The 13,801-nt window shown below is 34.9% G+C and overlaps 1 protein-coding gene across 2 annotated transcripts in view; it reads right to left on the reverse strand.

The window, feature by feature from the left end:
* Ppp2r2a (protein phosphatase 2 regulatory subunit Balpha) overlaps positions 1–13,801 on the reverse strand; it is a 64,304-nt gene that overhangs the window by 12,470 nt on the left and 38,033 nt on the right. For both annotated transcript variants that reach the window (XM_048801557.1, XM_048801558.1), the window contains exons 3-4: positions 13,043–13,140; positions 151–316 (exon numbers count right to left, since the gene is read on the reverse strand). In XM_048801557.1, coding sequence (XP_048657514.1) covers positions 151–316; positions 13,043–13,140 — 264 coding nt within the window. The remainder of the gene's footprint in view (positions 1–150; positions 317–13,042; positions 13,141–13,801) is intronic.

Consider the following 13,801-nt stretch of genomic DNA (forward strand, 5'->3'; position numbering starts at 1 on the left):
GAGGGAGGGAGAGGGAGGTAGAGAGAAGTAGAGAGGAGTTTCTTAATGTCTCTTCACAGAGAACTCTTATTATGAGCCCTCTTGGAAAAGGTGAGCAGCCCTGTGGGACAGATTCAGGCAGTAGGCATTGAAGAGGACATGTGCACTTACCATTGGTAGACAATAAAAACTGAGCAGCATTTTTCTGGGGTAACCACCTAATTTTGTTGATCTTTTCTTCTATTTCTAAACTTTTCAAGTAGTCAAATTCTGGTTCATGGCTCTGGAAGGTGCTGTAAACATTATATTCTCCTCTGCTATGAGACTGTATTTTGTTCTAAAATGAAAACAAAAATATTTGGATCATTGTTGATTAATATTTCAAAATAATATGTAATCAATTTCAACACATCCTGCAAATCCTGGATAGTCCATTAGTTATCTTTATCTTAAATACAATTATATTCTGTTTTCTTCATTTAAAGGTCGTTAAGGAATAAATAAGAAAGCTTTGGGGGGGGGCTAAAGCTCAATAAATAAGCTTCATTCAATGGGCAAGGAGTGGATTAATCGAATTACTAATTTACAATTACACATTACATAGTTTGGAGTCATACTGATAAAAACAACAATCCTGAACATTTATAATTATGAAGTTTATCGAAAAAACAGATTTTTTTTTTAAAGCTTGCTCAGAAAAAGCTGGCTGAGGCTATACTTTGTCTACCTTAGGGAGTCAATTCCCACCTGTTATTTAATGTTTTTTCCCTTATCCTTTCTGATGCCTGTCTTTTGATTATTTCACTGCTGAAAAGACTTAAAAGTTCTCAGAAATGCAATGACCTCATTACATTTATGTGAAAAGAGGGGGAGGCAGAAGACACAGATTCAACAGGCTATCCCAAGACCACTGTTACACAGAACATGGCTACTGATTAAATATACATTCAGCATTAGCCAGCAACATCCTTCCCATTCCACCAACAAGTGCTTACCCTTAAACTACCCTTCTTATCTTCTTATAAGCCTTATACATACTGATGATTTATTTCATTTAGTATCAGCTTGAAAAAATATAATTTAAATTGTTGAATAAAGGTACTACTTGTAAACTTTTTCAGTTAACACTTAATACCTCAGTAAAAAATGAGAATTATAATAATATTTACAATTTCATCTTCTGACTACATAATTAAATAGCCGATCAAAAAAAATTGTTCAAAAAAAGAACCAATGGAAAAATAGTTTAAAACAAAGAATAACTGGTTATTACTGATGGACAACTATTTTAAATAAACATAAGTTATCAAGTGAATTTTTTAAGCTCACTCATCAGCATTTGCCTATTATGTCTGAGGCCCTGGGTTCTATCCCCAGCACCACCAAAAAAAAAAAAAAAAGGAAGAAGACGAAGAAGAAATCCTATTATTAGTCTCCATATCAAAAGAAAACCTTTATTAGATTAAGTTTCAGGTTATTTTTTCCCCCAATAACTTGATGATCTGGATTGCTCATTCATGGACACGATTATATTGGAGTCCTTGGATAACAGTATCAATTATTAGGGAGTAGGTTTGCTGACATTAATACAAAGCATACCACAGAACTTAAGCCACCTTGGAGATTTGCAGGGAGTAATAAAAATCATATTCAGAGCTTTGGTCTCATTACCATAAATATATACACTTCAGAAGAAATGCCGTAAATTTTACACCTAACATTACTAACCCAGTCTCACAAGATTTTTCATTATATACCAAAAAACTGCAATATATAAAGTAGCAATTCAATTTTTTATATATTCTGTTTTGAACTTTGTCTTTTCATTAAACACTTATTAAACACTTGTCTAAGGGACTACAGTCTATAGTACCATGTTTACTAAGACCTAGGTGGGACAGAGATTTAACACAGAATCCCCACCTTCAAATAACTTTAAGTTAAACTTGAGTCAAAAGCAAAAACTGATCAAGGTCCACACAACTCAGGTCACCAATGTAAAGAGCAAGGGCGAAACATACAATATATTTTTGGAGTAAAGAAAGAACAATGTATGAAAATATGTTCAGAAACAAAAGAAGAAAATCCTTCTGAAAACTCAAGAATGGGTCGAAACAAAATTTCAAGGAGTTTGGCAACTGCAATGGACTGCAAGAAGCACGATCTATTCACAACAGGAAACAAAAATACATCACAAATACATCACACAAGGAGAAAATTATGTCTAAAAAAGTTGAAAGATGTCAGTCACATATTAGCCTCTCCTCTCCTGAAACACCACTAAGTTACAGAAGAATTCCTAACGACATACTCATAGGACAAAGACTAACAGCAGAGATGACAGGAGCAGTAACAGAAAACAAACAGATGCCCGAGTGGCCCCGAGTGGCGATGTACAGCAGACTGGGAAAGCTGAGCCCTCAGCCAGCATAGGACTTTCCTACAACTTGGCCAGGGGGCGTTTAGATTATAATGATCAGGACAGCACTGTTCTCTGCATGAATCAAGTACGGCAAGTGAATGAGAAGAAAAACAATCTTGTGTGTTCAACATTGTGCCACTTAAAAAAGACGTCACCCAAAATCAAAGAAGTTTTCTGAATTTTGTTTAAGAAACATAAACTCTTACATCACAGAGGGTCATGACACTTTTTGGTGGTAAAGTGGATTACTTGGGATTGATCCCTGGGGTGCTTTACCACTGAGCTACATCCCCAGCTTTTTTTATTTTTTATTTTGAGACAGGGTCTCACTAAGTTGCTGAGGGCCTCCCTAAGTTGTCGAGGCTGGCCATGAACTTGTGATCATCCTGTCCCAGGCTCCCAGGTTGCTAGGATTACAGTCATGTGCCACTGTGCCCAGCCCAGTCCTATTTACTTTGAGACAATCTAGATATTTGTTATATGAAAAAGTACTAGTGTTCTGTGTATTTTTCTAAGTATGTTTAGTTAATGATGTTAAAAATACACCACATACACAGTGTAGCCACTATGGAAAACACTATGCACCCACTATACAGAGGTTCCTTAAAACAAAACAAAACAAAACAACAGAACTACCATAGGGCAACAGGGCAATATCTTTCATGTATAAGAAGTCTTTAAAAACCCTTAGGAAAACTATTAACACTTCTCTTAAAAGATGCCAAAGGTCATAAACAGAGAATTCACATAAAAATGGTTAGCAGATATGCACATATGACTACATTAGTAATCAAAACTAAGTAATAATGCCCTCTTCCCCTTTCTTGTGATGCTGGGAATGTGAACCCCTGGCCTCACCTGTGGTAAGCAAGTGCTCTAACACTGAACCTTTTTCATTTATTTTGAGACAGGGTCTTGCTAAATTGCACAGGCTGGCCTCTGACTTGGTTCCTCCTGCCTCAGCCTCCCAAGTAGGTGGAATTAGAGGCGTGCACCACTATGTCTTGTTGTTTCTTCCCCTTAAACTGACAAAAAAACGTAAAACATGATAATGACTACTATTGTAGTGCTGGAAGAATGAACAAAAATCATATACTAGAAGTACATGCTTACATAACTTTTCTGGAGGACATTATTCCAAAGTTTACTTATTTAAATTTTTTTTTAAGAGAGAGAGAGAGAGAGAGAGAGAGAGAGAGAGAGAATTTTTAATATTTATTTTTTAGTTTTTGGCGGACACAACATCTTTGTATGTGGTGCTGAGGATCGAACCTGGGCCACACGCATGCCAGGCGAGCACGCTACCGCTTAAGCCACATCCCCAGCCCCCCAAAATTTATTAATATTAAACGCTTTCAAAAATTAGTAATTTTATGTCATAGTGTGATCTACTGAAAAAAAAACATGTGTAAAGATGTATGAATAATGATGCAATAAAGACCCAAATGTCCAGAAGATCAAGTAAATTCTACGATACTATAATCAATTAAATCCATACTGCAGATCAATGGCTCACCATTTTAATCTCTGTGAAGTGCTTCCTTCTGTCTTCTGCCAACCCCCAAACTACATGCTTATCAAACCCTGTCCCTGAAGTTACAAAAACAGAAAGTGTTCCTCCCAAGTACACACTTTGTTGTATTCAAGGTTCCAACAAAAGAAGCCATATATCAATCTGAGAAAACATGAACTTTTTTTGGTGGGGGTGATGGGGCAGGTGGAGAAGTAGGAGGAATTGAACTCAGGGGCACTCGACGACTGAGCCACATCCCCAGCCCTATTGTGTATTTTATTTAGAGACAGGGTCTCACTGAGTTGTTTAGTGCCTCGCCACTGCTGAGGCTGGCTTTGAACTCACAATTCTCCTGCCTCAGCCTCCCGAGCCTCTGGGATTACACGCCCAGCAACAAAAACTAAAACTAAAACTAAAAGTTTTGAGTTGTGAAATATAATTAAATTTGAAAAAATTTCCCTGAGAAAAATCAGCCTTTTTCACACACAAAGGTCTTTATTCATCTAAAGGAATGATTTAGGTTTTTTATTCTTGAAGAAAAAAAACAATAACTAAAGGGGGAAAGAGGCAGTCTCAAATTTTTTGGTTGAAGTATCAATTTTTTAATTCCCTAAAAGGCATTTACTGACTATGGAAGAGGTCATTCATAATAGCAACTATAGGCTGAGTACAACAGGTTGAGTATCCTTATCTGAAATGCTTGGGGAACCAGAAATGTTTCAAATTTCACATTTGGGTATATACAAAATAAAATATCTTGGGGTTAGGATTCATGTCTAAACACAAAATTTGTTTCATATATACCTTATACATGGAGTTTAAGATAACTGTGCCAGGCAAGCGCTCTACCACTGAGCCACAACCCCAGCCCTGTGTGCATTTTTTTAGTATGAAATACCACATGAAGTTGGGTGTGAAATTTTCTGCTTGTGGTATTGTGTTGGTGCTCAAAAAGTTTTAGATTTTACAGCATGTTAGATTTATCATTTTAAGATTAGGGATGCTCAACCTATATTTTAAAGTCTGAGGATTAAATCTCTTTCTCATTAGATATAACTATTAAAGATTTTTCTGTGATTTATAATTAGTCTCATTACCAAATAGAAGGTGCCCCCCATTTTATAACCAGCATCTAGCAGTGTGAATATTTATCTCAAGTTATAGAGAATTAACTTTTATTTACTTATCTAGCATTACCTAACTTAGAAGCATTACCTAACTTTTTAAAGTCTCAAATTTATAACAAAATCAGGACATAGATAGCAAGCATAAATATGTTTTCTTATTTTGTTGTATAAATTAGATTTATAGACCTTGCAGAGGGTCTGGCACACAAATTGTTACTGCTTCCCAGTCAAAGTACACAAAGCTATGGGCTGAGAATAAGGACATGTGGGGCTCTGGTATCAGAGTTAAGTAATCATGTTGCCTGAACTATTTTTTTTTTTTTTTTTTACTGGTAAAAGGAGACTGCATTCCAGAGTTCTGCACTTTGGGTTCATGGATGAACCAACCCTCAAAGATCCATAGAATGAAACTTAGGGATTTCGTGAATGTGGTAGAGGTGGGGGTAAATTTTCATATTCATATTGCTGAAATCCAACATTTCCTCTGGTTATGGCTGTAGGCAACAAATCACAGTATTAAAGTGTTCTAAAATATTTTTGAACTTTTTTTGTAGTTGTAGATGGACAGAATACCTTTACTTTGTTTATTTTTAATGTGGTGCTAGGGATCAAGCCAGTACCTCATACATGCTAGGCAAGTGCTCTGCCACTGAGCTATAGCCCCAGCCCCTTTTTAAAAGATTGATAAGTAAATTTCAAGATGGCTTCCTATATAATCTCATGTATTTTATGTGATTAGAAGTTCACAAAATTTACCAGGCTCTCCAAAGAATCCACAGAACTTTTGCAAAAATTAAGAACTTTTGCAAAAATTAAAACCACCCTGAGATTTAATCTCACTACAGTCAGATGGTGATTATCAAGAATACAGGTAACAATAAATGTTGGCAAGGATGTGGGGGAAAAGGTACACTCATACATTGCTGGTGGTACTGCAAATTGGTGCAACCACTCTGGAAAGCAATATGGAGATTCCTCAGAAAACTTGGAACAGAACCACCATTTGACCCAGTTATCCCACTCCTCTGCATATACCCAAAGGACTTAAAATCGGCAAACTACAGTGACGCAACCACATCAATGTTTAATTCACCATAGCTAAGCTATGAAACCAACCTAGGTGTCCTTCAATAGATGAATGGGTATAGAAAATGTGGTACATATACAGTGGAATATTATTCAGCCATAAAAAAGAATGAAATTATGGCATTTGTCAGTAAATGGATGGAACTAAAGGCAATCATGCTAAGTGAAATAAGCCAATCCCAAAAAACCAAAGGCTGAATGTTCTCTCTGATAGATGGATGCTAACACACAATTGCAGGGGTAGTGGCAATAGGAAAGACAGTAGAATGAATCGGATGTAACTTTTCGATGTTCATATATGAATACACAACCAGTGGTAACTCCACACATCATGTACAACCACAAGAATGGGAAGTTACACTCCACGTATGTATGTCAAAATACATTCTACTGTCATGCATAACTAAAAAGAATAAAAAATATTAAATTGGGGGGGGGGGGAATCTCTGCAAAACCCTATAAATTCCAGCTTTTAAATTCTGTAAAATGTGCCATATACATATAAAATTCAAAGCAGGCAAAACAAATTCATAGTTTGATTTGGGAGGAGAGGGTATGGGGGATACAGAGGGCAAAAGGCAACTTCTGGAGTGCCGGTAATATCCCACTTCTTGATTCATGGGAGAGTTACTCAAGTATGTTTTATTAACAATCATGAATTACACACTTAGGATTTTGTGCACTTTTTAAAAAAATGTTATGCTCCATTCTTTTTTTTTAACTTAAATCATAAATTTATTTGAATAATCATGCTCATTTTTTTTTCAAATTACCAAATAATTTTATTTATTTTATTTTTTTTCAAATTTATTTTGGCTTCATTTAAAAGCCCTATTTCTTCTTCACTAGTACATATTAGTTATACAGAATATTGGGTTTCACTGTAACATTTTTTAATCCAATTACCCTTGCTTGCCCTCCCCTTCTTTTTTTTTTATTTTTTATTTTTTATTGTTGGTTGTTCAAAACATTACAAATTTCTTGATATGTCATATTTCACACTTTGATTCAAGTGGGTTATGAACTCCCATTTTTACCCCATATACAGATTGCAGAATTACATCAGTTACACATCCATTGATTTACATATTGCCATACTAGTGTCTGTTGTGTTCTGCTTGCCTTTCCTATCCTCTACTATCCCCCCTCCCCTCCCCTCTTCTCTCTCTACCCCCTCTACTGTCATTCATTTCTCCCCCTTGTATTATTTTTCCCTTTCCCCTCACTTCCTCTTGTATGCTCCATTCTTAAGAAAGCTGTTTTGAAGTATTTTAAATATAAGCATCAAGATGCATTTTGGAACTTTTTTCATTATCTTGGTACTGTAATGCAGACAATTTTAACCTTTTCTATTAGGTGACATTTTCAAAAGGCTTTTAAAAAAGCTGAAGTGATGAAGTTACATAACTGCGCCAAATTCTGATTTTGCAATTTGGAGGAGGAGTGTGGGAATCTGCATTTTAAATACATGCCCCAGATATTCTATTGTTTTACGTTCTGAAAAACATGGCCTTGGCTGATGGATGAATGAAAAATAAAGATGGTCAAAATCTTGTAGCTGGAAAAATAACCTTATTTTGTAGATAGGAACTCTGATTTGAAACAAAGTGTAAGGGCGTTTTCTTTAGTTTCTCATGTATTCTCTCTACAATATTCCTGAAAAATTAGGGGATCTATCTCTTGTGAATTTATTCCTACATACAAAATAAATCAATCTCTTTTTCTTCATGAAGCCTTAATCATCAAAGCTCTATTTGTATTCTCTTCCCTTTAGCCTAGATCTCTCCAATCATTCTTCATGGACCTTGCTACATCTGCTATTCTGATTGACACATAGGAAAAACCATGCTAAGTGAATACTGCCACATTATCTGAAAGCAGATTTTGTTCTTACACTTATCTAACATCAAACTAAGTCAACATCTTTTGTATAAATGATACTGGATTTTGCTAAACTGCATGTTGACTCATTCTAAGCTTTCCAAATTATTTAGAAAGGATGTCAGCATATTAATAATACTTGTTATCTTTTGTAATGAACAACATGCTTTCTTTTTCTTTTTTTTGTACTGGGGATTAAATTCAGGGGCATTCAACCACTGATCCACATCTCCAGCTCTATTTAGTATTTTATTTAGAGACAGCGTCACACTGAGTTGCTTAGTACCTCACTTTTGCTGAGGCTGGCTTTGAACTTGTGATCCTCATGCCTCAGACTCCCAAGCCACTGGATTACACATGTGTGACACCACACCCATTTGAACATGCTTTCTTAAGGGTACTTCGTTATCTTGTTAGGCAATTTTGGAAATGTCCCAAAAGATAACAAAAGAGCATAGCCAGGCACAGTGGCACATGCCTATAATTCCAGCTATTCATGAAGCTGAGGCAGAATTGTAACTTAAAGGCCAGCGTGGGCAACTTAACACTGTCTCAAAATAAGGTGAAAAAGTCTGGGGATATATGTAGTTCAATGGCAGCGTGTTTGCAGTGTTTGCCCAGCATTGCAAAACAGAACAAAAACATAATAAAGAGAGAAGAAAATTCAAGAAAGTTACCAGCACTCCTAGAAAACAGGAATCAAAGATCTTACATGAATCAAAAAGAATATAAAAAGAAACCCAAAAAGGAACTTTACCCACCTAGACTTTCTCCTCAAGCCCAACTCTAGCCCTACGCTTCTTACCAGGAGTATTAGAAAGTTTCCAAGAAAATGAAAAGTCTGAGTAAACCAGAGTCAGCAGGAAACCAAGTTCTTCAACAACTGCTCATTACCTAATCTGAACACCCAAATAAACCACAAAAAAAAAATCTCTAAAAACTAAAGTACATATTTTACAGCTCTTCAAGTGTCTAAAAATTGCATTAATATTTACATTAACAAAAAGGAAATATTCCATCATCTCCTTTTTTTTTTTTTGTCAAAAGCTATCATAAATGGTAAAGATAAATAAAAAAGATAGTCACCCATTTCAGCACATGCTCCAACTACACTGGCTTATTTATCACATTTTTGGACTTACTGATCACATGATGGCTGTGACTACCTCAGGGAAAGCTCTCTGGCTTTGTGCCTCCATTTCCTCACATACCCTGTTCTACAACAGAGAATCTGTGTAATGCATTTATTATTTATAAAAATACTATTAAATGGCAGTCAAAATATTAAGCAATTATCAGTCTGAAATATACTTGAACTGAATGAAGAGCCACTAAATAACTACTCAGTTTCTTCACATTTTGGTTTGGGGACAGATGTACAGGCAGTAGTAGCAGGACACAGATGGACACTCGACAGGATGACATGGAAGGAGACCTGCTATTTCTGAAGGATGAAACAAATCAGAAAAGATGGGTTAAAAGATGTTGAAATCGGATGTGCCAAGTTTTCTGCTAGAGTGTATGACCTCTTCTTAAGTAAGGGCACTAAAAAGAGTGGTGAAGATATTTTGGTTTTTGGTCCCCAGTAAAGTCAAGTTTATCAAGGAATCTTATCACAGGTAAAAGGATAAAGTCACAATGATCAAACACCATTGTATTATATCATTACCAGACACTAAGAAATACCCACTGGTCAGGTGGCAGCTACACTGGAGTGTAACATTAACAGCTAATCTAGGGCTGGGGTCATGGCTCAGCGGTAGAACAATCCCCTAACATGTGGGAGGCCCTGGGTTCTATCCTCAGCACCACATATAAATAAAGTTATTTAAAAAAAAAAAAAATTCAAGACTTTTTAAAAAAATAGCTAATCTAAAAATTAGAGACCCAAATTCTAATCCCAGAGCTGTGTCACTAAACTAAATAATATAACTTTGTTATATAACTATTCCTGAGATTGAGCTAAAGAATAGGAAGATCATCTGTAAGTTTCTTTCCACTTTTCAAGCTACCACTATTTTACAGATATATACAAGTGAATTCGTAAAATTTTGCCTAACAATTAGAGGCAAAGTGTGTAAAGTCCACACAATTATAACCAATGGCATTCTATAGACAACAGCGTATTAGAAGCTCTTGGATGTATTAAGACATGGCTTTAAAACGTGGAAAATTAATTAGGTAAAAATGCATTAAATCAATTACTAACAAGATTAAGTTTCGGGGGGAAATCCAACCATTACCATCATTGTTATTTAATCTATCACTAAAAAATATATTTGTGTTAATTAATTTTAAAAATATATGCTACTTAACTGAGGTTCTACACAATGATTTTATTTAATTTTTTGCAGTGCTGGAGATGGATATTGGAGCCATACTAAGATTAGGCAAGTGCTCTACCAATGACCTACCCCAGCACCACCTATTTTGAATTATTAAAAAAGATTAAGGATGACAGATACACATAAAGGAAGCCTAATTTTTCTTACCAGTGACTCTTCCCCCAAAGTAAATCATTCTGCTCATTTCTTCTTAAAAGAGTATGTATTTGAAATATTAGCATTTTAGAATCTTCAGTGGGATTTCAGTAAAGAATCACAGAAAATGATTATTCTTTCTTTTTTTTGGGGGGGGGGGTCAGAGGAGGTACTGGGGATAGAATCAGGGGTGCTTTTACCACTGAGCTACATCTCCAATCCTTTTTATTTTGAGACAGGTCTCACTAAATTGCTAAGACAGACCTTAAACCTACAATTCTCCTACTTTAGCCTCCGGAGTTGCTAGGATGTGTGCCACCACTCCCAGCAGAAATTATTATTTTTTCAATATAAAATTTTGGGCCGTATTTTCTAACATAAGTAAAACTGAGCAACTTCAGTAACATGTTGCATCTTTAATTTCAAACTAATATAATATAATTGACAATCTTTAGGAAAACACTGAACTATTATTTTGATTACACCTATTGAACCCATTATTAAAGAAAAATTTGACACATTTTCCTTAAATTCTAGCCATTTTTTTTCACATCTGGTTTGACTTTAACACACTTCCACCTACTGAAAGTGAAAATGACTTCATTCTCAAGTTAATTTTTAATCCAGACAGCTTATATTTTAAAATAACAAAGTGAAACAACCCAACGAAAATAAAGACTCTCTCTGAAATCCTCAGAATGTAAAACCTGTGTATTATCCTTTGAGATTAACCAAAGGTAAGCAAAATTAATTTATAAAAGCTTTTCTCTACACTCCTTTCTTTAAAACAAAGGCTAACTGTAGAGAGCTATTAACACATTCAATGGACTGGGGTTGTAGCTCAGTGGTAGATCACTTGCCTTGCATGCGTGGGGCGCCACATTAAAAACAAATAAACAGGGATGGAGATGTGGCTCAAAGGGTAGCGTTCGCCTGGCATGCGTGGGGCGCTGAGTTCGATCCTCAGCACCACATAAAAATAAAGATGCTGTGTCCACCGAAAACTAAAAAATAAATATTAAAAAATTCTCTCTTAAAAACAAACAAAGATATTGTGTCCACAACTAAAAAAATATTTAAAAAACCCAAACAAAACAAAACAAAACAAAAAAACACTTTCAAGGGCAAAGAACGTCTATAGGAAGGCCTGCTCTAAACTAGAATAAAATTAACACATTTTGGTTATCTAACACAAAAGGCAGCAAAAAACATTGAAAAGACTAATAAGCATGTCAGAAGTTCTGGTTTCTGGTTGTTCTATTTAAATCCTAACTTTCTCACTTGCAATAAAGGGAAATTGTAATGACCTCTAAGGTCCCATTTCAGCTCTTCAGTATTTCAAGATACCTATGGTCAAGTTTTTAGTTGCTTGAAAACAGTAACAGAAAACTAATTACCCCCTTCCCACCAGACCATTCTTTGTCAAGCAAAGCTTGAGTCTTATTTATCTTATTCTTCCAATCAAAAAAAAAATTAAATTAAAAAAATAAATAAAATAAAGGAGACATATTTAGTGTTTGTGCATCTTCTAATCAGACACTATTAATCATTTCTTTTAAAATTAAATTACCTACCTCACTGGGGTGTTGTGAGGATTAATTCATTAGTGTTTGTAAAGCACTTTGAGATCCTCAGGTCAAAGGCGCTATAGAAGTGCAAAGTAGTAGTATTATTACTAGATTCTTTGCTTATTTAAGGAATTTCACAATCCTTTAAAACCTGTGTTGATTTAGACATCTATTTGTAAAAATCTATTATTTATCCATATTACTTTAAATTCTTTTTTAATATTATAGATAGACAGGGGTAGATGTTTCATAACAATTAATTTTAAAGGTCAAACTCTAATCTACAAATGGAGGGAGAGTTGAGGAAAATCCAGTGTGACAAATTTTGTTCAGCATAAAATTTTAGTAAGAGACCCTGTCAATCAGTGTGCCTAAGGTGAAAAACAAAGCAAAACTGCACTTTAATCATAGATTCTACAATGAGAAATTCCTTTCTTTAAGAGGAAAGGAAACAATATCCAATCAACTCGCTTTAAAAAGCTAGCACTACCCTTGTAAATTATTTACATGCATATGCGTGCAACTGGCATTTAAACCTCTACATTAAAATCACATACTAACAGTTTTAGTATGAACTAATATCAAAATAATTGAGCTGCTTTTTTAACTAGCCTCCCACCTTCAATTACATAAAGCAAACTAAGCGCTGAGAGGAGGTCAAAGCAAATTTGCTTTATGGAATTAAGAGAAACCCAAGGGTCAAAGCTTCTAAACTGGTTAAAATCTTGGATTATTCAACCACTCCACCCTCTTTTCTAACCAAATCATTTTACAATTAAAGCTGTTGTGTTTTTAAAGTGAAACAACACACATACATATACACACAAAGCTAAGAGAACCAGAATATCTATATATTGAACGTTCTACTCAATAAATAAACACCTCTTCTTAAACATTCCAACATCCTCTGTTGAGCTTCTCCAGTGCAACACAAGCTCCAGTTAAGATGGAACTGAAAATCAGATATTAAATTTTTAAACACTTACCTCCTGCTCCTGTTGAAAGATGACAACTCTACCACCTTTATCTCCTGTTGCTAGTAATTCTCCAGAATGATTAAATTCTACTGTAGAAATTATATCTGCTGTATAATTAGAACAAAAACAAAAGACATTAGTTTGTTTTCCAATTCACTAACTTCAGAGCTGAGCATGTTTCCTGACAAATTCCAAGTCTATGTATCAATTCACCAACAGAAACAATGAATTTTAAGTTCTTTCAAGTATATTTTAATCCACTAAAAAAGAAACAAATCCCCCATAGTAACCAACTTAAAACTATTTTAACAAACAGAAGCACAGCGAATAATAAATTAATGGTTTATTAATATTTTACTAAAATTTGTGAATGCAAAGAAATCAACAACTTCTGTAACATTCTATGAGAGAATGATCAAATACAAAATAATAGTTATCTTGCTAATCTTCTAACTATATATCTTTGAGAAACTTGGGTTTGCCTGATTTTGGGATGCTGAGGACCACAGCCAGGGCTTCAGGCATGCTATGCAACTGCTCTACCATACTCCCACACCCAAAAATGACCTATAAAATATTTGAGGCAGCTATTACTAGAATGAGGGTAAAATTGAAAATGTAAAAATAATTTCAAATGGAACTGTAATAGTCATAAATTCAAATTTTATCCTCAAAAGTTAATAAACAGAACTTACTTAGAATTCTGAACATTTAAACAACTCACTCAAGTCAAAAGAAAACTATTACATACACAGGATTAGGCTGATA

This window comes from Marmota marmota, unplaced genomic scaffold (genome assembly GCF_001458135.2).
Source record: "Marmota marmota marmota unplaced genomic scaffold, marMar, whole genome shotgun sequence".
NCBI lineage: Eukaryota > Metazoa > Chordata > Mammalia > Rodentia > Sciuridae > Marmota > Marmota marmota.